Here is a 21,040-nt window from a genome sequence, read left to right as displayed (position 1 = left end):
GTCTGTCAAAATGTTATTTTAATTAAATTGAAAAATATAAAAAGATGGAGAAGCCTAAATAAGCCCGAGGTCCGCCCGCGTATCAGCAGCTGTGACGTTAAAATTGGCCGAAACCCGACCTGAGGGGTGTAAAAAGGTCGGGTCGGGCTTGGGCTGAAATGCAGGGCTCTACTCTCAGTTGCATTCATTGAGAAAAATGTAATGCATGCTCATCATGAAAGCTCTTTACAAAATAATATCCCTCTGGGCTTTTGGTTCAAAGGCGTGCATGTTTGGAGAAATATTGATTGAGTTATATGTTTACTTCAAATTTCTAAAAAGAGGAGTAATATTTATTCAATTTTTAGTCCAAACACGGCATAATATTAGCTGAAGTTGTTTTACTGATATTTCCAATAGTCTGTTCATAATTTACGTGATTATGATATTTTGTGTTAGTATACAGCGTCAGTACACTGAAAAAAATGATTCATTGAATTTAATCCGTTTTTTTAAGGTAAGTGGTTGCAATCAATTTATTTAAGCTACATTTAAACAAAAGTTTTATATTTTATTTTACTTTACTAATCTTTTTGTTTAAATGTAGCTTAAATAAATTGATTGCAACCACTTACCTTAAAAAAATTATTAAATTCAATGAATCATTTTTTTCAGTGTACTACATTTAAAGGTGCAGTGTGTACATTTTAGAAGCATCTAGTGGTGAGGTTGCAAATTGCAACCAACGGCTCAATCCACTGCTCACCCCTCGCTTTTGAAACGCATAGAGAAGCTACAGTAAAACATGTCATCGTCAGAGACAACTTAATTAAAAAAGTTTGTCCGTTAAAGGTTTCTGTAGAAACATGGCGGCACAAAATGGCGACCTCCACGTAAGGGGACCCTCTGTGTATGTAGATAAAAACGTCTCATTCTAATGTAATAAAAACATAACGGTTCATTATAAAAAGGTCTTTATACACCCCTGATAATATAGTTTTGTATATTATTTTGCATTTCTGTCAAGAGATCCTTTTAAAAATTACGAATGGCACCTTTAACTAAATGTTTTATACAATCTATAATATGCAATATTCGTGGGTCCTGAATCTGATAACGCCAAATGTCTTGTTACCTGTAAAAAGTAAGGGGTGGGGGGCCCTCTAAGATTATCTTGTCCCGGGCCCAGGCAAGACTGTCAGCTGGCCTGTATATATATATATATATATATATATATATATATATATATATATATATATATATATATATATATATATATATATATATATATGATTTGTGATTGACTTTAAATAAACTTTTGATGTTGCAAAACTTTAGATTCAACAACACACACCCGCAGTGTGACAGGCAGTATTGAGACGCGCACGGGTCGAAAAGGGAGGGGTGTTAGATAGAGACAGCAAATGTCACAAACACAACCTGTCATTAAACATGACAGCATAGGCTTGACATAAAACACACTCAGGAATAAACAAACCCGCTAAATGACCGGTCATAAAACCATTAAATACTCTCTGTCTAAAGTTGACAACTTGTACAGATTTTGATTGATGGTCCCGCCCCCTGTCAAATACGAGCTGTCAGACAGCAACTGTCACCGGGTGGGGGAGGGGGTCATAAAAGTTTGACGAATGCTGGTCCGTTACAACTACTCACATGACTCCAGTGGGGTTCAGCATAATTCTGTTCATCAAAAAATACCCCTAAAATTTAACTGGTACAAAATTGTTCCTTAAGGTACACAATTGGTCCTTAGGGTATAATATTGTACCCCATAAGGTACAACATTTCAATGTGTTTTATACCCATAAAGATTCAAAAAGGTACCTTTTAGGGTACTACCCCAGCGACAGAAAAAATAACACTTTGTAACTTTTTTCTGACAGTGTAGACCAACACGTTCTCACTCTCAACACGTCACATATTGGGGTGGTTTCCCGCACAGGGATTAGTTTAAGCCAATACTAGGCCTTAGTTTAATTATGAAATTTAACTAGTTTTAACAAACATGCCTTACATTAAACATTGCTTGTGTGCATTTTGAGGCAAAACAAAGGGCAATGATGTATTTTAACATATGTCATTGCAAGTTGTTTTCAGTTTGGACAGCTTTTACATTTATTTTAGTTTAGGACTAGTCTAATCCCTGTCCGGGAAACTGCCCCATTGACTTTTAGTCATTGCCCATCAGCATAATTTTAATGCTAAGGATAAGGGAGAGCAGGGGCGAAAGTAAAATTTTTCAGAAAACGTAATTTAAAAACTACACAGACATGGGCACTATTTCAATTCAGCAGCGTGATTCTACTATGGAAAAGGCAGTACTAAGGTCAGGGCAGTAGAGTCTTGTGTGTAAAACAAACCCAAACATATTATGATTAATATAATTAATCATATATATTATGATTAAAATGGAATTTTGATTTTGTGACAAATTCTCGGTCTGTTATTTTTCCCCTTGAATTAGCCTATCTCCAACATTTTCTGCAGTAACGTTATAAAAAAGATTTAAGATTATTGTGGGAGTATTTTTGTATTTTCAAAATACTTATTACTTGTATTTTATTTAAATACAGTTTTCACATCAGTATTTTGTATTTTATTTTGTTACATTTCATGAGCCAGTATTTGTAGTTTGTAACAAAATAGTTTTTGATGAATTTGTACCCACCTCTGTACTACATACAAAATATGGTTACTACAATAAATCACACTCTTAATATTTATATTTTAAGTAGTGAAAACTGACTTCTTTATTTCAAAAATCCATATCATGTGAATGTATAAAATCTAAAATGGCTTGCCATACCGTATAACTGTTTATAGTATGCATAAGAGCAATACTTGATCCCTGATGGTTATTATTTACTGAGGGATGTGCATTCATTTTGACCTTATCATTGGTATTATACTCATTTCAATGTAAATCCATTGGTTTCCATATTGCATTAACGTTGTCATTTAGGAGTGTTATCACACTATTTTTGTTATGGTCTCCACACAGATGTTACTGCTGGAAAGCGCGCATATCATTTCGTGCACGATTGCACGCGCATATGAACGCAAATTCACGCGTGGCGGGTTTATCGCGCTGTCGTTTATAAACACAGTTGCCCTTTGGCATTTATTCACGCGAATATTCACGCAATAAATTGTTGTGTAACAGACAGGCTAAGAGATGCACTGGCAACACTACAAAGCTAATTTAGCAAGTCAGATAGAGAGAGACAGAATCACATCAACTTAACTTTACTGTTTGCTCTTGCTGACATGACATCAAACTTGAAGAGAACACAAGTTTACCTGATTGCCGTTCTCGCGTTTAACTCTCATTTTATTTCCTTTTTCTTTTTTAATGGCCAGATGGATAGCTCCGGTTCATATTGTCATCTCAGTAAACATTAACACGCGCTGTAAAACAGGAGGAGGCGGGGCCTTACGTAATTTGCGGGGCCCTATGCAGTCTGCGTAGTACGCTTATAGGGCCGATCGGCTCTGAGTGCAAGAACAATACCCCCACTGTTACAATTAGCCTTGTTTAGGTAACATTTACTTTACTTTTTGGTTTGTTTTACTTAGGCATAAAACACTAGCATTCGAACACGTATATTACCATAACTTATAAGTCTAGCTTCTTTGGAGCAGCACTCTGTGGATATCTACGAACTGCCTTAGCAGAGGGTGTTTCAAAGGCTCTGGGTTTTCAGATATCTCAGGCTCATTGATTTGCATAGAACTGTCTCTGACTATAGGAAAGTTCATAGGTACCCTATTGTCATCAGTGACACTTGGATTTGGGTTCTCTGGCTTCTCATGCACAGGAAATCCTTCTGCAAAGTTTCTTGGCAACATCTGGTCCACATGTACAATACGCCTTCTCTCACCCTCCTGCACACAATAACCCACAGGGCCCTTCCGCTCAATCACCGTTGCACTGTTACATTTTTCCTGTCCTCGTACCAGTTCTTCCTCCACAAAAGATCTTAAAACCTTTTTTCCTCCGTCATGCTGTTTCTTTTGTTTCTGTTGTTTTTGTTTCTCTTGAACATGCTTAGCAAGATCAGGCTTCAAAAGTGAAAACCGTGTTCTTTTTCTAAGTGATTGTTTCAGTATTTGAACAGACCATTCCACAGCACCGTTTGAGGCTGGATGATAGGCAGGCACTCTGGTATGCTTTATACCATTTCTCTTTAGGAACTCAGTGAACTCAAAATAAATGATTTGTGGTCCATTATCAGACACCACCTCCTCAGGTAACCCGTAAGCTGCGAAGAACCCTCGGAGTGCATCAGTGGTCAGTGAAGAGGTGATTGATGACATTGGAACCACCTCAAACCATTTAGAATCCCTGTCAATCAAAACTAAGCAAAAACTGCTTATCTTTCTCGGCAAAATCAATGTGGATCCTTTGCCATGGGCGTTCCGGCCATCGCAATGGATAAAGAGGGGTCACGGCAGGTGATTTCTGAACTGCCAGACAGCAACGACAGCTCTGCACCTTCTCTTCAATGCAGCCATCTAATCCTCCTGGCCACCACAGGAAGCTACGAGCCAGGGCTTTCATACGACAGATTCCCGTGTGCTCATTATGAAGTTTGTCCAATAGTCTTAATCTGTATTTGGGTGGAATTACGACACGCATTCCTCACAGGACACAGCCCTGTTCCTCCGACAGTTCATGCCTGCGTATGAAGTATGGTTTTAAACACTCCTCTGACACATAATTGGGCCATCCATTTACTGTATAGTTCCACACTTTACACAATGTTGAATCTTTTCGAGTTGCTTGTGCTATGTCATGTGCAGACACAGGGAGCTCATCTAACTGGGAAAAGTAGAAAACATTCCCTTCCTCTCCTATACAGTCTTTGCCCACGGTTGGTAGTCTGGACATTGCATCTGCATTCATATGGTCAGCCAACTTGCGGTACTCAATGTCATAATTATAAGCCATTAGCACCAAAGCCCAACGCTGCATTCGAAGGGCTGCCAGAGTTGGTATCGCTACCTTTGGACCCATTATTGCCAGTGGAGGCTTGTGGTCAGTAATGAGAGTGAGTTTACGCCCATAGATATACTTATGAAACTTTTTTACTCCATATATGATGGACAGGGCTTCCCGTTCTATCTGAGTATATTTCTTTTCTGTCTCGGTCAATGTCCGGGATGCAAAACCTATGGGGCGCTTTTCCTCATTTTCCATAATGTGGGAAATTACAGCACTGACCCCTTAAGGTGAGGCGTCACATGCTAGCTTCAAAGGTCGGCTGCCATCATAATGCACCAGTAGTGTATTACTGAGCAGAAGCTGTTTAGCTCCCTCAAAAGAGTTCTCACAAGCAGCTGTCCATTTCCATGGTAATGTAATAAGCCCAGAAAAGAACGAAGCTCCGTCATATTGTTTGGTTTTGGGGCATTAACAATTGCTGCCACTTTTTCCTCAGTTGGATGCAGACCCTCTTTGTCAATGCAGTGCCCCAAATACTCAAGGCTGCTTTGCATGAACCGACACTTTGAAAGTTTTACTCTGATTCCATATCTCTCCAGTCTAGAAAGAACTTCGTCCAGTATTTTTATATGCTCGTCTTTTGAGCTGGCAGTGATAAGAATGTCATCAAGGAAACAGGTGATCTGATCTAGCCCTTGTATAATTTGGTCCATGACAACCTGAAAGATTGAAGGAGCACTGGCCACTCCGTAAGTCCGAGACGATGATATCTGTACAGGCCTCGGATGGGTATTAATGGTCAGGTATTTTTCTGAGTGCGGAATCCTCTGTGTTCGGGAGTGGATATGTTTCCTCTTCCAGGTTCTGGTTTATTGTGACTTTATAGTCACTGCAGATTCAGATGGACTTATCACTCTTAGGCACGACCACAATAGGCGCTCCCCACTCACTTCTTTCTGTCTTGGATATTATACCTGCTTTTTCCAGTCTTTTAAGTTCCTCTTTCACTGCTTCTCGTAATGCATAAGGGACCGGTCTGTCTCTCCGAAAAATTAAAGTTGCATCAGGACGGACTCGTATAGTAGCTTCAAAATCCTTAATTGCACTTGGCTTATCAGAAAACACCTCTGAGTGTTGTCTCAGCACTGCTTTTACTCTGGATCCGAGATCGCTTCAGCTTTCTCCACCATGAAAATGCTTTGCCAATCTAACTGAATCTTCTCCAGCCAATTTTGGCCCAGCAGGGCTGGTCTTTCTCCCTTGACAATAACCAATGGCAGAGTCTCATTTTGGCTTCCATATTGCACTGGTACATTTATGGATCCCAGTAATGGAATTTTCTCACCTGAATATGCAGTTAGCTGTATGATTGTTTTGTTTATAGGTATGTACGACAGGGACTCTTTGTATGTCAGTTCCGATATCAGTGACACTGCTGCTCCGGTGTCAACCTGCATATCCATGCCCTTTCCATCCAATTTCACATTCACCACAATTCTTTTCTGTCCAATAGAGGTTGTGTAGACTGTATATATGCCAAATAACTCAAATTCATCATCTTTTCCTTCATTACCACTTTCTGCTTCCACATATTGTGTCCGTCCAGCTGATCTCTTTTTTCTACAGTCTCTTGCAATGTGTCGTATTTTGTTACACACATGACATTTTTCATTCTTACACCCGCAGTCTCGAGCTGAATGCTTTCCAGCACATCTGTAACATTTATAACTTTCTTCTTTTCTTTGTTCTTTCTTTTGGTATTTTCCTTTGTCTGAATCATCTCTTCTCTTAAACTTCCCTTTTTCTCTTTTATGAAAAAGTTTTGCTTCATTCACTGCATTCACTGACTATAATTCCTTGGTCTTACTCGCGATTTCCAGTGTGTTCTTTGATGTCAGGTCTATGGATGACGCTATTTCGCAAGCCTGGTTGAAAGTCAGATCCTTTTGACTCAGTAATTTGCGTTGCATCGAATCTGAATTTAGTCCGCTCACAAATCTGTGAGCGCATCATTCAAATACTGCCCGAATTCGCAGTTCACTATCAGTTGTTTCAAAGCCACGATATAGTCAGCCACTGATTCCCCTTCCTTTTGGTTACATTTTTGTAACCTAAAACGCTCCGCGATCAGTAATGTTTGGGGTCTGTAATGCGCTAACAGCGCGTCTTTCAGCTCCTTGTATGTTAATTCGCTTTCTTGGCGTGACTAAGTTTTTTAACAGTTCATATGTCTCTGCCCCGATCACTGAGAGAAACACACTGACCTTTTTTATGATTCAAAATCCTCCTTTGATTCCTTATATTCATACACATGGCCAAACTGCATCGTTGCCATGGTTATTAGCACCTTTTCACTCGTGCCTTGTTCCTTCTCTTAAGATTTCTTTACGACAAGTGCAACAAAGTGTTTCTTGGCAGCTAACAGTTCTTACAAGTATCCCATCCTCGTTGCCACTGTGATATACTGTGATATTTTAAAGAAGAAAGTAGACAGACATTGCTTATTGCAATGTTACTAAGTTCTTTACTGAAAGCTTCCGGGTGTGCGGGGAAACCCCGTATAAAACAAATGGGAGTGGCTAAACGTGTCAATCACTCAGCACATCTATTACAAAAACGCTGACCACTTTAGGAATTTACTTATCATGGTCAAAAACATCTTTCACAACACAGTTGCGAAATAATGTGATATTTGTCAGTTCCGTCAAGGGTGCTAAAGATGCTGTCATAGTTTAGAATGTAAATGTAATCAGGGCCCGGAGAAAATCACTTTGTTACTTTCGTCCTGCGTTACTTTGGCCCAGTTCCCCCCTACTACTTTACTATTATTTTAGACATTCTTGGTACTGGTTTTATATATTTTTAATTAATAAACAATGTGAAAAATTATCCACTGTCACTGTGAGAAAAAAGCATTCATTCATTAATCAGTCTTGTAAGGTCATGATCAAAAATCAACATGTGAACAAAAACAATAAGTATCATTAAAACATAAAATGACGGATAGTAATTGACAATTAATAATATTCAGACAACACAGCCATTTAAAGTTTACTCCTCAGGGATGATCATATTAGCACCATTTATCAGGTAGAAATAAGCATGTTTGTTGAGTGGTGTGATAAAAATGAGTTAGTAATTAACACAAAAAAGACAAAGGGGATTGTATTTAATCCAAAATGTATTGGTGACCATCAACCAGTGGTTATACACAACCATTATATTACTCAGTCACAGACCTACAAGTATCTGGGTGTGTATATAGAGAGTTCACTTACATGGAATACACATATTAAATTGGTTTGTATTCGTCTAGAGCAACGACTGTACTTCTTACATAGATTACATCTATATGTCATAATGCTGTTTTACAAAGCTGTTTTAGAAAGTATTGTTAAGCTCTGGCCTGCCATCTCCTTTTCTGACTCAAACTGTTCCCGCTCAGGTGCGCAAACATAGAGTGTGTAATTCTACGTGACTATGTTCAGTTTAATTCAGTATACATGTATTTTTTATTGAATTAATTAAACTGAAAAGTAACTTGCATTACTTAAAAAACATATAAAAATATGAATGTGTACATTTATAAAATCATGTGTTACTTTACTTGTTATTTCAGAAAAGTATTAATATTACGTAATGCACATAACCCCATAACACTGCACAGGTCACAGCGCTTCACTTAAATCTCTCCCTCTTCGCTCACATACATTGGTCGCTTAAAGACCTAATGCATGCATGCATTATACTGTTCTACATGTGTTTTTTTCTTAGCTGTTGACATTCACTTAAGACATAACAGGGCAAATGTATGATGTTACTCATTTTGACATCATTTTATAGGAAATGCAACACGTGAACAAGAATTAAGTTAATTAATTGCGCATAGCCTGAAATACATATTTCTGAGTGTGCAATCTGGATGTGTGGCATCCAAACAATGACTGCAAACTGTCCGAGCGTCGTTTACACTGTCTATGGTCCATCAATCAGCCATTTATCAAAGTTTCTGTGATTTTTATGTTAAAAACGAGGTCAATGTGCATGTAGCAGTTGCTGTTAACTTGCTGATGAGTTGAGAGTAAGAACGTGCTGCCAGCAGTTTTCTATTTACACCTCTGGTTAAGAATCCCGTCTACACTGAAATCCTGTGGTGTTCAATGTTAATTTCAATATAAAAATCCATAAAAATTATTGCTGTTTCATGGCCTTGAATACCATTTCATGTACTTGTATTTCTATTGAGGGTTTTAGTAAATAAAACATACCTTTTTCTGGTTGCTACCAGAGCACATACAAGGAGAATGAGTAGAACAGCCAAAATTACAAGTAAAATGACCAGCCAATCTGTAATATAAAAAATGACATTATATTTTCAGATCAAGTAGTAATTAATGCAGTTGTGGAAGTAGTGAGTACAACCAAATGTTCTGTAAAATGTAAAGTAAAAGAAGTAAGCCACTAAAATAAATGTGACTTGATTCATTCCCAGCAAACAGGGGACGTCCTCCGAACGTTGCGAACGTCCTCTTAGGTCCGCATAAGGTCCGCATTGTAACGTTCGCTGGCGGACCTTCCGGGGACGTCCGCATATGGTCCGCTAAATAACGTTCGCTGGCGGACCTTCCGGGGACGTCCGCATATGGTCCGCTAAATAACGTTCGCTGGCGGACCTTCCGGGGACGTCCGCATATGGTCCGCTAAATAACGTTCGCTGGCGGATCTTCCGAGGACGTTAGCATATGGTCCGTTAGACAACGTTCGCAGGCGGACCTTCCAGGGACGTGAAACCACTCAGTTTTAATATAAACCCATACTACACATTTAACCATAAGGCAGGGTTACCCTTTCATGCAGACATCAAAGTAAAAATGCTGTTTTTGCTATTCCTTTACTAATGAAAATCGTAGTTTATAGGGAATGTGGAGTTGACGTCACGCCGTGTGGCATTATGAGTAATCCGCCATATTTGCAGGATCGCCTCCTATCCCGCTGTATTTGAGTTAGTGTGTTGGAGGTTGTTTTTCTATTTTCTGTCGAGATTTTAATAAAGTTGGATATGTTTGGTCAGTACTGCTCGATCAAGAACTGCCACAGCAGGTCACACGATCGTTCAGGGAGGAAACTGAACAACGGAATACGTTTTTTCAGCTTTTATTTGGGGGAAGCCGGTGGAGGAGCTGACGAAAAGACGCCGGATCGCGTGGTTTGCCTGCCGCAATCAGGAGAAAAAACTTTTACTTTTCAAAAAAATCCCTGCATCAGCTATAGAGTGTGTTTGCTGCATTTTCAGTCATTCAGTAATTTGTGATTAATAAAAGCAGAACCACTTAAATTGTCTTGTTTTTATGCTAACACTGTCAAACTAACTTGTAAATGTAAATTATGTAACGTTATTCATTCATTTCTGATCAACATAACCACAAGATTTATAAAAATAAATCTTTAGACAATTTTGACGATTATAACAAATATTTTTTATTAAATGCAACTGCTCAAACCCACTGCTTGTGACTCTTTGAAATAACATAACGTTAGCTGAATATTTAGCATTTTGTTTGTTTTAATAACTTGGCCAAGAACAGAAGAGCCATCTTATATACATGTGTTGATTCATTGCACCGAATAAAACGGATATTTTTTTTATAGATTCATTAAGATACGTATACATTGTAAGTAAATGGCATATATCTTTTAGCTGGTTTGCCAACCGTCATAAAACTCCGAAAGAAGAATGTCATCTTACTATGAGCTTGAAGGGATTTATAGCTCTTAAACTCCTGCAAAGTGTATGCACTCAATCCAAAAACAAGGTAATAATAACAGATATGTGAGCGGAGGTAGTGGGACCGTAATCCAGTCATGGGCTGCTAAATCATATGGATCTGTTGTTTATTTGTCCAAATAAAGTTTTTTGGCAGTAGCACTTAGTTTCTCCCGATAGGGTCCCTTCTCTTTTTCTTTCAAACTCCTAAATTTCTTCGGTTCTTCTTCAAGTTTACCTAGTTTTAGCTTAACACACCCACAATTAAATGGCATAGCGGTCGGCGGTGCCTCTAAACATGGCGCCCACGTCCCATAATGCAACACTGCGGTGACGTACATTAACAATCCCTATAGTATCTAATATTATTTTATAATTATTATTTTTTTTTCTTAATTTTTAAACTAGTATGCTAAAACATGGCCTTTATATCAACCCTTTACTGATTTTATTACATAGATCCCATTAAAGCAACTTACAATTTTACAATAATTTTACATTTAACGTGAATAAAAAGATCTGGCACAATGTCTTTTTTAGTTAATGATTTTCCATACTATTCCTAAGACATAACTATTGTCAATAAATCGAAATCACAATGCACATATTCATGTAATAGTTAAAGAATCCACCATTGTGAAGTTACACATCACCCAATTAAATATAAATGAAGTGCAAGTACTTGTTTATTCTGATTAATATGATACGGTGTTGTGTGGTTCAAGCGTTGTCTTTCTCATATATGAAGCACTGCATGATATATAATTGTCACACAGCAAAAATCTATACAAATACTTTATATCAAGGAAAAACCAACTTGAATCTACAACTACAGCTCAAATGTAAAACTTTTATTATTGCAAAGGATTCAAATGCAAGCAAAGCAATGCAAACAGAAATGCAGAATGACATTCACTCAATCTGTTGCAAGCAATGACTTTCAAACAGCAAGTGCTAAAGAGGCCAAACACGCGGAACACAAGTCCAACGCTGAAAATTCTGGAAAAGAACAATTGAAAAAAGATACAGGTAAGACATACATCCTCATATAAACTTGAACTATACCTCAAATTCTACACCCATCATTTAAATTGTCAGAAAGTGTTGATTAGACTGCAAAATAAGGTGTACTTTGTAATTTCATAATTTTCCTTTTTTTCTATTATTTTTCTTTATTCTATACGGTTTCTTACTAAAATGTCTTTAGTGTTGCCAGCTCTCGTGAGACAAAAAAGCAACCGCAGCTTCAAAAACAAGCCCAATATTATTATATTGTTTACTGTCAACAAATGAGCTCAAAACATTTTAACCTTCAACCCCTCTGAAATTACACATTTTTAAGTTTAGTATTAAATTGCAAAGATAACACTTTACAATAAGCTTGTATTTGTTAGCATTTGCCACCATGAACTAACAATAAACAATACTTCTACAATATTTATTGAAATTACACATTTTTAAGTTTAGTATTAAATTGCAAAGATAACACTTTACAATAAGCTTGTATTTGTTAGCATTTGCCACCATGAACTAACAATAAACAATACTTCTACAATATTTATTAATCTTAGTTCATGTTAATTTCAGCATTTGGTAAACCATATTTCAAAGTTATATCTGTTACAGGTGTATTATATTTTGTTGTGGCATCTAGCAGTGAAATTGCGAATAGCAATCAACCTAAATTTCGAAGCGCAATGTGATTCTATGGTAGCTGCCACAGGACAAAAATGTCATTGTCACTCTGAAGCCCATGTTATAGTTGTGCGTAAGGTCTACACCGTAGGTTATCCATAGCCTGAGCGTAGCCTGATTTTTAACAGCACGTCAGTTCTACGCGGACCACAAGCGCTGTTATTGGTTCACTAGAACCCCTCCCATCAGGTAAAAAACTGCGTCATAGCCATTTCCATTTGCGACGGTGAGAACAAAAATAGGCCAAGTTGAGGAATGACTTAACTCAAACTGCTGCAACGAGTCGCTGTTTATTTACTTCGATCACTGCTGGTCAGTGGCGCTCGTGACTCCTCATTCGAAGGGGCGCTAATTCAAAATAAGTGTTCGGAGTATCATGTGTGTGGTCCCCTTTTCCAAAATATGTGTCCTGCGTGTCGAGAGATCCTATGTGCATCACATATTTTGTCAAAATAAGTGCCTGCTGCACATGCGTCAAAACCGTTTATGATAAAAGAGACGCTCACGTTCACAAAATACACACAAGACACTCCCTTAACACTAAACTCTGATTACACATGGGATTATGCGAGTATCTGGCAAAAGCGAGCGTCTCTTTTATCATAAACCCTTTAGACGCATCTGCAGCAGGCACTTACAGGATCTCTCATAGCGCAGAACACATATTTTGAAAAAAGGAACCACACACATGACAAGCTACATACATGTTGTGATGAACTTTGCATCGAGCGCCCTCAAAAAAAGAAGTCACCGGCCGCCACTGCTGCTGGTCTTCTCAAAACATACGCAACAATCTGCTGTTTCTTCATTTGTGAGTTAAACTGACCAAGCTGCTTCTGTGGTTACATGCGTGGATACTGCCTATCAGCGGTCTACATGTATGTTTGCTATATTGAGCCCTTGAGACAACGTATGGACGAAAAACGCTCTGTAGAACAGTTTGTCCATTTAGGGCTACTGTAGAAACATGATGGTGACTTTCATGTATGCTGGCCCGCAGTGTATGGACATAAAAACGGCTCACTTAAATGTATGTCTTCATCTGTAAAAGATAAAAATCTCCATATCTCATTAAATGTGAATAAATATCAAGATCAAAATGCCGTGTTAACACTGCAAGAAAGAATTAAAACGTTTTAGGTTTTGGTGTATCAGATAAATTTGCTTACCTAAATCATTCAAGCCAGGAAGTAGGACACTTTTGGCGCTTTTCCATTGCATAGTATGACCCAGTTCAGCACAGCTCACTTTTGGGGAAGGGGTAATGGGTTTCGGATGCGAAGCCATGTGCAAAGTTACAAAAATGCAGAGCACACCACCGCACCCATGTCTGGATGGCAGTTTTGTAACTTTGCGCATGGCTCCGCATTCAAAACGCACCAAAAGTATAGGCGTAAATGTTCTGTCAGCGGAGTACAGGTACTGATGACACGGGTGTTTGTACAGAACCTGTCATGTGAGAGAGGTAGTGGAAAATCTACTTGTGGCTGTCAATTTTGATTTTGTGGCTGCATTCCATTAATATGCTCTGTTGCTCCATGTTGTGTGTGTGTGTGTGTTTGTATCACATTTACGATGATGTTACGGCAGTAGAGAGGACGCAACTTTAACAATAAGGCTATAATCAGGGGTGCACATAACTTTTTTTGTCCTGGTTCTCAAAGAAGTACCTGGAGATGTTACTTGGTACTCACACTATTCATAGCACAGACATCCTACATGCTGACATCATCACTTTTCTCCTGACTACTCTCTTCGCCATATCGCTTTTGTTTAAACATGGTAGACAATGATGTACATAAAATAACCCTGGTTATTGTTTTTTACTTATCTAATCTTTATAAATAACTACTAGCCTAACTCATATAAATGTATACTTGTACTAGCAAGCTGTCTGAAGCATTGAGATGCGGATCACTGCTAACAACACACATTAATTATCTTACCACTGATGCACGAAGAAATCTCTTATGTCAAAGTAAATTAGCTAACTATGTAACAAAATTCCAGCAACGTTGGTACGCTAGAATTTTTTCTATTTGAGCATACGCACGCACCAGTTATGTGCACCCCTGCCTATAATCTCACCCACTCTGAAGCGACACTAAACTGTACTGGAAAAGCAACGAAAGCGAGCTGAGCTGCATCGTGCCGAGCCAAGTTGTACCCTACATTGGAAAAGCGCCATATCATGACATCGGACCCTGGAACACAGAAAAGCATGAGACAGTAAAAAGCATCAGATGTTAGGTTATGTTTGAATGCTTTCTATGAACAATTTCCCCCTGAACTATGCATGTAAATGAAATTAAACTACCTATTCTTTCTTTCCCCTTCTTAAACATCCTTTAAAACCATAGCCAAAAAACTCAAGATCTTAGCTTGTTATTAACAATATCCTTATTTGTTCCAACAAATATAACTATATAACTTGCTATACAAGTTAATTATACAAATATAACTCATTAATAATCTTATTAACAAATATTACCAAATTCAATTATTTTAGCCAGGAAAACTTAAATGTCACTACATTGAAATGTCATATATGGTTATAAAAGTATATATTTTGACTCACATCTCAATATGGTGGCCTGCAGGTCTTCATTCTTGATGGGATTCAGAAACTGTGAACTCACAGACAAATAATACAAAGTCAGCCTAAGAGTGTGAAGTAAACAGCATCAAGCCTTTCTTTAATAAGGAACTCATCTACAAAAAAACAAACAAATACTTGTTATACTTTTATGAATTGTCAAGTTGTACAACACACAGCAATTAAGATTAAGACAAACAAAAAATCACTGATTTTATTAATTCCATTGTTGTGTCTAATATATAGAAACAACTTGTGTTGTAAAAGGAAAGATGACAGCCAGATGACGTCAAAGTATCGCGAGAGCGAGACGAAATTTGATTTCTTGAATCCTTCTCGCGGTACTCTGACGTCATCCGGCTGTCAGTCTTGCGGCGCCGCATGAAGTCAAAGAAGCCTCCTGACTGCGTGCGAGAACATTTTGAATTATCTGGCACGAGGCATCACACGTCAAACTTCAACTGACACAACGGTCTCGGTGAAGGGAATAAGCAAAAGCTCCTTTAAATTTCGTCATTTTTTATACACATCCCGTTTATTTTGTAGTTAATTGTTAGATAAGTAATTTCGTCAAGTTTTCGTTACAGAGTAAGATTTCGTTATCATCGTTACCATATACAGTATTTATATTGGTTCAAGAGCGCAGTTTGATAACTCATTCAAGGTTTGTAGCCATATTTAAGTTACTCGCTTACTTTGTTTAAGTGTTAGAGTAAATGTATATGGTTTTAAAGTAGTATTAATATAAGTAACTGCGCCTCAATCCGAAGGCTAACCACTGGAAGTAGCATTTGTAGGCTGTATACCTTTTACGTCATCAAGACTGTCATATTTAAGAATATTAACAATTATAAAGTTAACTATTATTCTCAGTTAATCGTAAATTGTTGTAATATGCTTATGACTTGCGAATGTAATGTTTATTTAACTGAAATAAACCAGGCTTGATGACGTATGCAGCCTGCATATTCGACCTCCGGAGGATGTAGCCTTCCGTTTGAGAAACGGCCTACAAGTTGAGCGTGCGCGAGATTCTGCCGAATTAATTCTTCAATAATAGCAAAGCAAAAAGTAACTGTCGTGATGATAACCCACATTTTAAGGTTTAAATTAAAACTCCTACCTTACCTTTCCAGGGGGTTCTGTTCCTGCAGTCTTCCAGCAATACTGGCGCGTATGACGATGCGGACACGAACTGCACAGTACAGTATACCGCCGCCTACTGTACTGTAGTAAAATAACGTGTAGGATTGAATACTGTGGCAAACGCAGTAAAAAAAAGCCATTTAATTCATTGTAAAAACAATGGGCATGCCAGTTTAAGTAACTTGTGGGCTAAATCACCAAAATAAGTTTGTAGATGTGGTTCAATTATTTTTAAAATGTGTAGCATAATGGACCAGCCTGAATGTATGTAGCCTATAAATATATTGTTTAGACTTTATTTTTAAACCTTTATTTGGTGGTATATGGTTAAACCTTTTTAATGGTAGCAATAGGCTTTATACCCAGCTGCACTACTTCCTGAACTTCAGCCAGCTCCTTGTTTCCTGTCTTCCATTATTGGACAAACTGATTAATCCAGGTGTGCCTGACCTCAGTAGTCACAACAACAATAATCAGACAGACCTGGATTTATCAGTTTGTCCAATAATGGCAGACAGGAAACAATGGGCTGGCTGAAGTTCAGGAAGTAGTGCAGCTGGGCATAAAGCCTATTAAATAAAAATCTTAAATTGAATCAAATCTCTTATAATAATACATAAAAGCTCTGGGAGGGTTGGGGGTACATCTGGGTAACATTTTAACATTTAATATATTTTGATGTGTGTGTATATATATTAACTTTCTTTATTTTGTTTTCTCAGCCTTTAAACATCTAAACATGTCCTCCAAAAAGGTAAGTTCAGCAGATCAGCTTATCTTATTCTGTAATATTGATACTGGTTTGAGAAAAACTAAGATTAAACAACGTACATGTTTCCAGGAAAAAGGGAAAAACACTGGAAAACAATTTCAGCCTCAGGTTTGAGATGGCTAACTGTGTACATTGCCTTTGTGTACTGCAAGCTGAACTTACAGATTTATATGGACTTTACTTACAGGTTTCCTGTGCTGTTTTGCTCCATTTTACAGAACAAAATAAGGCTGAGGTAGCACCATCCTTGTGGTTAGAGTGAAAGAATGTGGTAAGATTTGGTTAATGATTTATAAAATACAAATGATAAACATGAAGGTCAGCTACATATAAAAAATAATCAAACATGCTTGTTTCCATCTGAAGGGTATTGAGACCAAAATAAATAATGTGCCATTCTGGACAAACAGCTGTGGACAATATAAGCAGTCAGAGTAGCCCATTTTCTCACACAGGTAAAGTATGCAAAGTAATACCAAACTTTTTTTAACCTTAACAAATACTGGCAATCCAAATATACAATGTTTATGTGAGGTACTGTGCAAATGTCTTAGGCCACCATGCTACCATTAGATTTGTTATTTTTGCAATTGTATAGTGATCATATATAATTATTTCTCAGTCTCTTTATTAGAATACAACCAGAAAATACAGGAAATGTGTATGTAGTATTAAAAACAATATACCGGTAAACGTATAAGCTGAGGTGTCAAGTATTTAGGGTAAACTCTCCTTCCACTTGAGCAATAGCAGGCAACTGCAGGATCTCTTAAACCTAAATGAAATTAAATCCTAATTTCTAATTCTAATCGAATGACTTCAGGACTTCAGTCTCCTCAAAAAAGCTCAAGATGTGTTTAGTGCCAAGAGAGGTCACACTATACACTGACTGATGTCTGAAGAAGACATTTAGTTCTGAAAATGGATTTGTTTTTAATTTTGTGTACATTTTTCCTGTATTTACAGTTGGTATCTTAATAAAAAGAGTGAAAAATAAATATGGATTGACATTAAAACTTTGCTAAAACAACAAAGCTGGTGATAGTGTCCCAAGACTTTTGCACAGTAATGTATATTGACCAAGAGTTGTAATGATCAAAACAAATGCATGTCGTCTATTATTTTCTTTAAATGCACATTTATTCACAGTTCAGTAGGACAGTAAATTACCTGAAAGTGAAATCATTATTGAAGGTGATATCATTGTCACTGCATTCATTGTTACATGATTTTAAACAGTGGGAATCATCGTGTAAGTTTCTTAATAATATCAAATACTACTTTTTTGTCTTGTTGTTTCTAGACCTGAGGATAAGATTTCCAGTTTGAAAGTGAAGAAAATGAATCATTATTAACAGCAATTAGTAGTTTTTCAGCTGAGAAGCCAGGTGAAACTATAAGGACACCATGATTTACTTTCATATTATCATTCTTTTATAGATGAGGAGCAACCAGTAAGAAAAAGCAAAAAGATGTTTTGATGTTGCCTGAGGCACCTTATTGTGAGTACATTTTAATGCCATGTACAGTATTTGTAGTATAATGATGATTACTTGATTTATATTTATTAATTTAGCATATGCCTTGAGTGACTTACAAATGATAGAGCATTCAACATTTTACAACAGTTACTACAATACTTACATCATTAATTTTTAAATCTAATTAATTGTTTTTTATCACAAATGCAGCACATCAGTCAATTTCTTCCAATAATGAATCAAGGTACAGTATTTTGTTATTTTTTATCTTAAATTATTGATATTGATAGGCATTTTCTTCCACACAGACTTATTGTTCATTTATTTTACTGGTGTAGTTAGTAATGTTATTAATGTTTCAAAACTCATTCTTGAAAGAAATCCTGGAGTGGAGAATCATTCTGAAAGTAGACCAAATACAGGACAACACCACAGCAGTGGTTGGAAAAATGCAGCAGACAATGAGCAAATCAAGCTGACTTTCAAAAGATGGTATGTGCCATAACACATGCAACACTTCTAGTCACTGCTGACGTTTTACCCATGTTTATTACGGATTGTTTTTGTTTGTAGATTCGTTATCTGTTTCTTCAAAGGGGAGGCAGTTTGGGAGATGGGAAATAGGAGGATGCTACAGCTACACAGGGCGAATTTCAGCAGCTCAGTTTCACACTTGCAACTAACAATGAATTATAGTGAGTCTGTGTGAATCCCAAACATTTCAAAATTATTTTTGTATATATATTGTATGTAAATTGTAATGTTGTAAATAAGAATGTACATTGTAAATGTTAATAGCACATAAACATTAATAGCAATTAATAGTCTATTTTTAAAACAAAAATAATGTTTGATGCTTTGGATACATATAGTATCATATACTCTACATAGTATACTTCTAGATGCCTTTAACACAAAAACCTACAATAATATCAAAGATCAATGTATAAGACAACTTACATTATTTTATGTCATAGTAAACTATTTTTATACTCTGTGTGACCTATGCTCTCTCTGAGATGTGTATGTTCATTTTGTAGCTGGTCAGGGTAGAAGCATGCTACCATTAGATTAGTTGTTTTTGCAATTGTGTAGTGATCATATATAATTATTTCTCAGTGTCTTTATTAGAATACAACCAGCAAATACAGGAAATGTGTATGTGGTATTAAAAACAGTATAAAGTATAAGCTGAGGTGTCAAGTATTTAGGGTAAACTCCCCTTAAACTTGAGCAATAGCAGGCAACTGCAGGATCTCTTAAACCTAAATAAAATGAAATTCTAATTCTAATCATCAAATGACTTACCGGTAAGGCTTTTTTGAGGAGAATGAAGTCCTGAAGATGTGTTTCGTGCCAAGAGAGGTCACACTAAATACTGACTGATGCCTGAAAAAGACATTTACTTCTGAAAATTGTTTTGTTTTTAATTGTGTGTAAATTTTTCCTGTATTTTCTGTTTGTATCTTAAAAAAAGAGTGAAAAATAAATATGGATGGACATTAAAACTTTGCTAAAACAACAAAGCTAATGATGGTGGCCTTAGACTTTTGCACAGTAATGTTTGTTACCCATTTTATGTGTAAATGCTAATCAATATGAATATGAATTCTCCCAGTATGGTTTCCGCTGGTCAGGCTGGTGTAGCAGGATTGTTTTAGAGGGACTTTTGCACAGTAATGTATGTCCACATTTACCCACCTTTACTTTGAGTGAACTGTAACAGCAACAATAATGCCATAAGCATGAAATACTAGGTAAAAGTGAGTTGTGCATGCTTTCTAGTTTTAGCACAGAATTCTGTCTTCCTTATCTTTTAAATGTTTGCTACAGATATTTTGCAAGACATTTTAAACACATCGGGGCGGTTTCCCAGACAGGGAAATCTTAAATACATCAGTGCCCTTTGTTTAACATCATAATGCACACAAGTAATGTTTTTAGTAAGGCATGTTTGTTAAAACTAGTTATATTTCATAATTAAACTGAGGCATAGTCCTGGTTTAAGATAATCCTTGTCTGGGAAACCACCCCAATAAATAATAACTACTTATCTTTTAAATGTGTTCATTTCGTTGTTTTAGGTTTGAAGACAACGGAAATATTTGACATGGGAGTCCAGCAGACAGCCAGAGACACGCACACACACGGAGCTGAAGCGCGTTTGACTGACGCGTACGGGAGATCAGGCACGCGCACGGGAGCTCGCTCGCGCACGCACACACAAACACGGAGCACAGGAAAATTACAACTGTTCAATTAAAATAAAAGAACTTTGTGGTAAACAATGTTTAGCGTGTCTGATTTCATTGGTTGTAATGAAATTAAACGATGTGCTGAGGACTTTAGGCGAATGTCCCCTAAAAGTCCCGAAAGTCCGCTGACCGTCCTGCAAACGTCCTTGTGAAAGTCCGGAGGACGTCTTCGCGGACGTCCGCTCAACGTAACAGGGGACCCTACACGATAACGTCCAGGGGATGTTCGCAGAGGACATTTAGGGGACGTCCAGGGGACCTTTTTTTGTTAGCTGGGTTGCCTTCACCTAAGTTATTTTTGATGGGTGCCTGATGCACATTCGGCGCCCTGTAAAGTAAAGTAAAGTAAAGTAAAGTAAAGTAGTAAAGTAAAGTAAAATGTA

General features: G+C 37.2%; 1 protein-coding gene and 2 long non-coding RNA genes across 12 annotated transcripts in view; 1 reads left to right on the top strand and 2 right to left on the bottom strand.

Moving 5' to 3' along the window:
• Window positions 1-21,040, bottom strand: part of LOC135729749 (uncharacterized) — a 39,066-nt gene that overhangs the window by 2,894 nt on the left and 15,132 nt on the right. For 4 of the 9 annotated variants that reach the window (XM_065247575.1, XM_065247581.1, XM_065247580.1 and 1 more), the window contains one exon: window positions 1,271-9,295. In XM_065247575.1, the coding sequence (XP_065103647.1) occupies window positions 9,171-9,295 (125 nt within the window). In that variant the 3' untranslated portion in view covers window positions 1,271-9,170. Of the gene's footprint in view, window positions 1-1,270; window positions 9,296-18,464; window positions 20,986-21,040 lie in introns of those variants that run through there. The other 5 variants (XR_010525744.2, XR_010525745.2, XM_065247576.1 and 2 more) reach the window with 4 other exon arrangements.
• On the bottom strand, window positions 11,100-15,122 carry LOC141283005 (uncharacterized). Its single transcript, XR_012337957.1, has 3 exons — window positions 14,986-15,122; window positions 13,577-14,611; window positions 11,100-11,711 (listed from the first exon to the last, which is right to left on the bottom strand). It is a non-coding gene; the product is annotated as an uncharacterized lncRNA (long non-coding RNA).
• On the top strand, window positions 15,568-20,614 carry LOC135729750 (uncharacterized). 2 transcript variants are annotated; one of them, XR_010525746.2, is made up of 6 exons: window positions 15,568-15,667; window positions 16,872-17,192; window positions 17,288-17,376; window positions 18,362-18,423; window positions 18,613-18,646; window positions 18,781-18,882. It is a non-coding gene; the product is annotated as an uncharacterized lncRNA (long non-coding RNA). The 2 variants fall into 2 exon arrangements; XR_012337956.1 differs by lacking the exon at window positions 15,568-15,667 and adding an exon at window positions 20,487-20,614 and having other exon boundaries at window positions 16,778-17,192; window positions 18,781-19,097.

This window comes from Paramisgurnus dabryanus, chromosome 11 (genome assembly GCF_030506205.2).
Source record: "Paramisgurnus dabryanus chromosome 11, PD_genome_1.1, whole genome shotgun sequence".
Taxonomy (NCBI): Eukaryota; Metazoa; Chordata; class Actinopteri; order Cypriniformes; family Cobitidae; genus Paramisgurnus; species Paramisgurnus dabryanus.
Note: the sequence above shows the minus strand (reverse complement) of the source record. Positions and strands in the feature narration are given on the sequence as shown.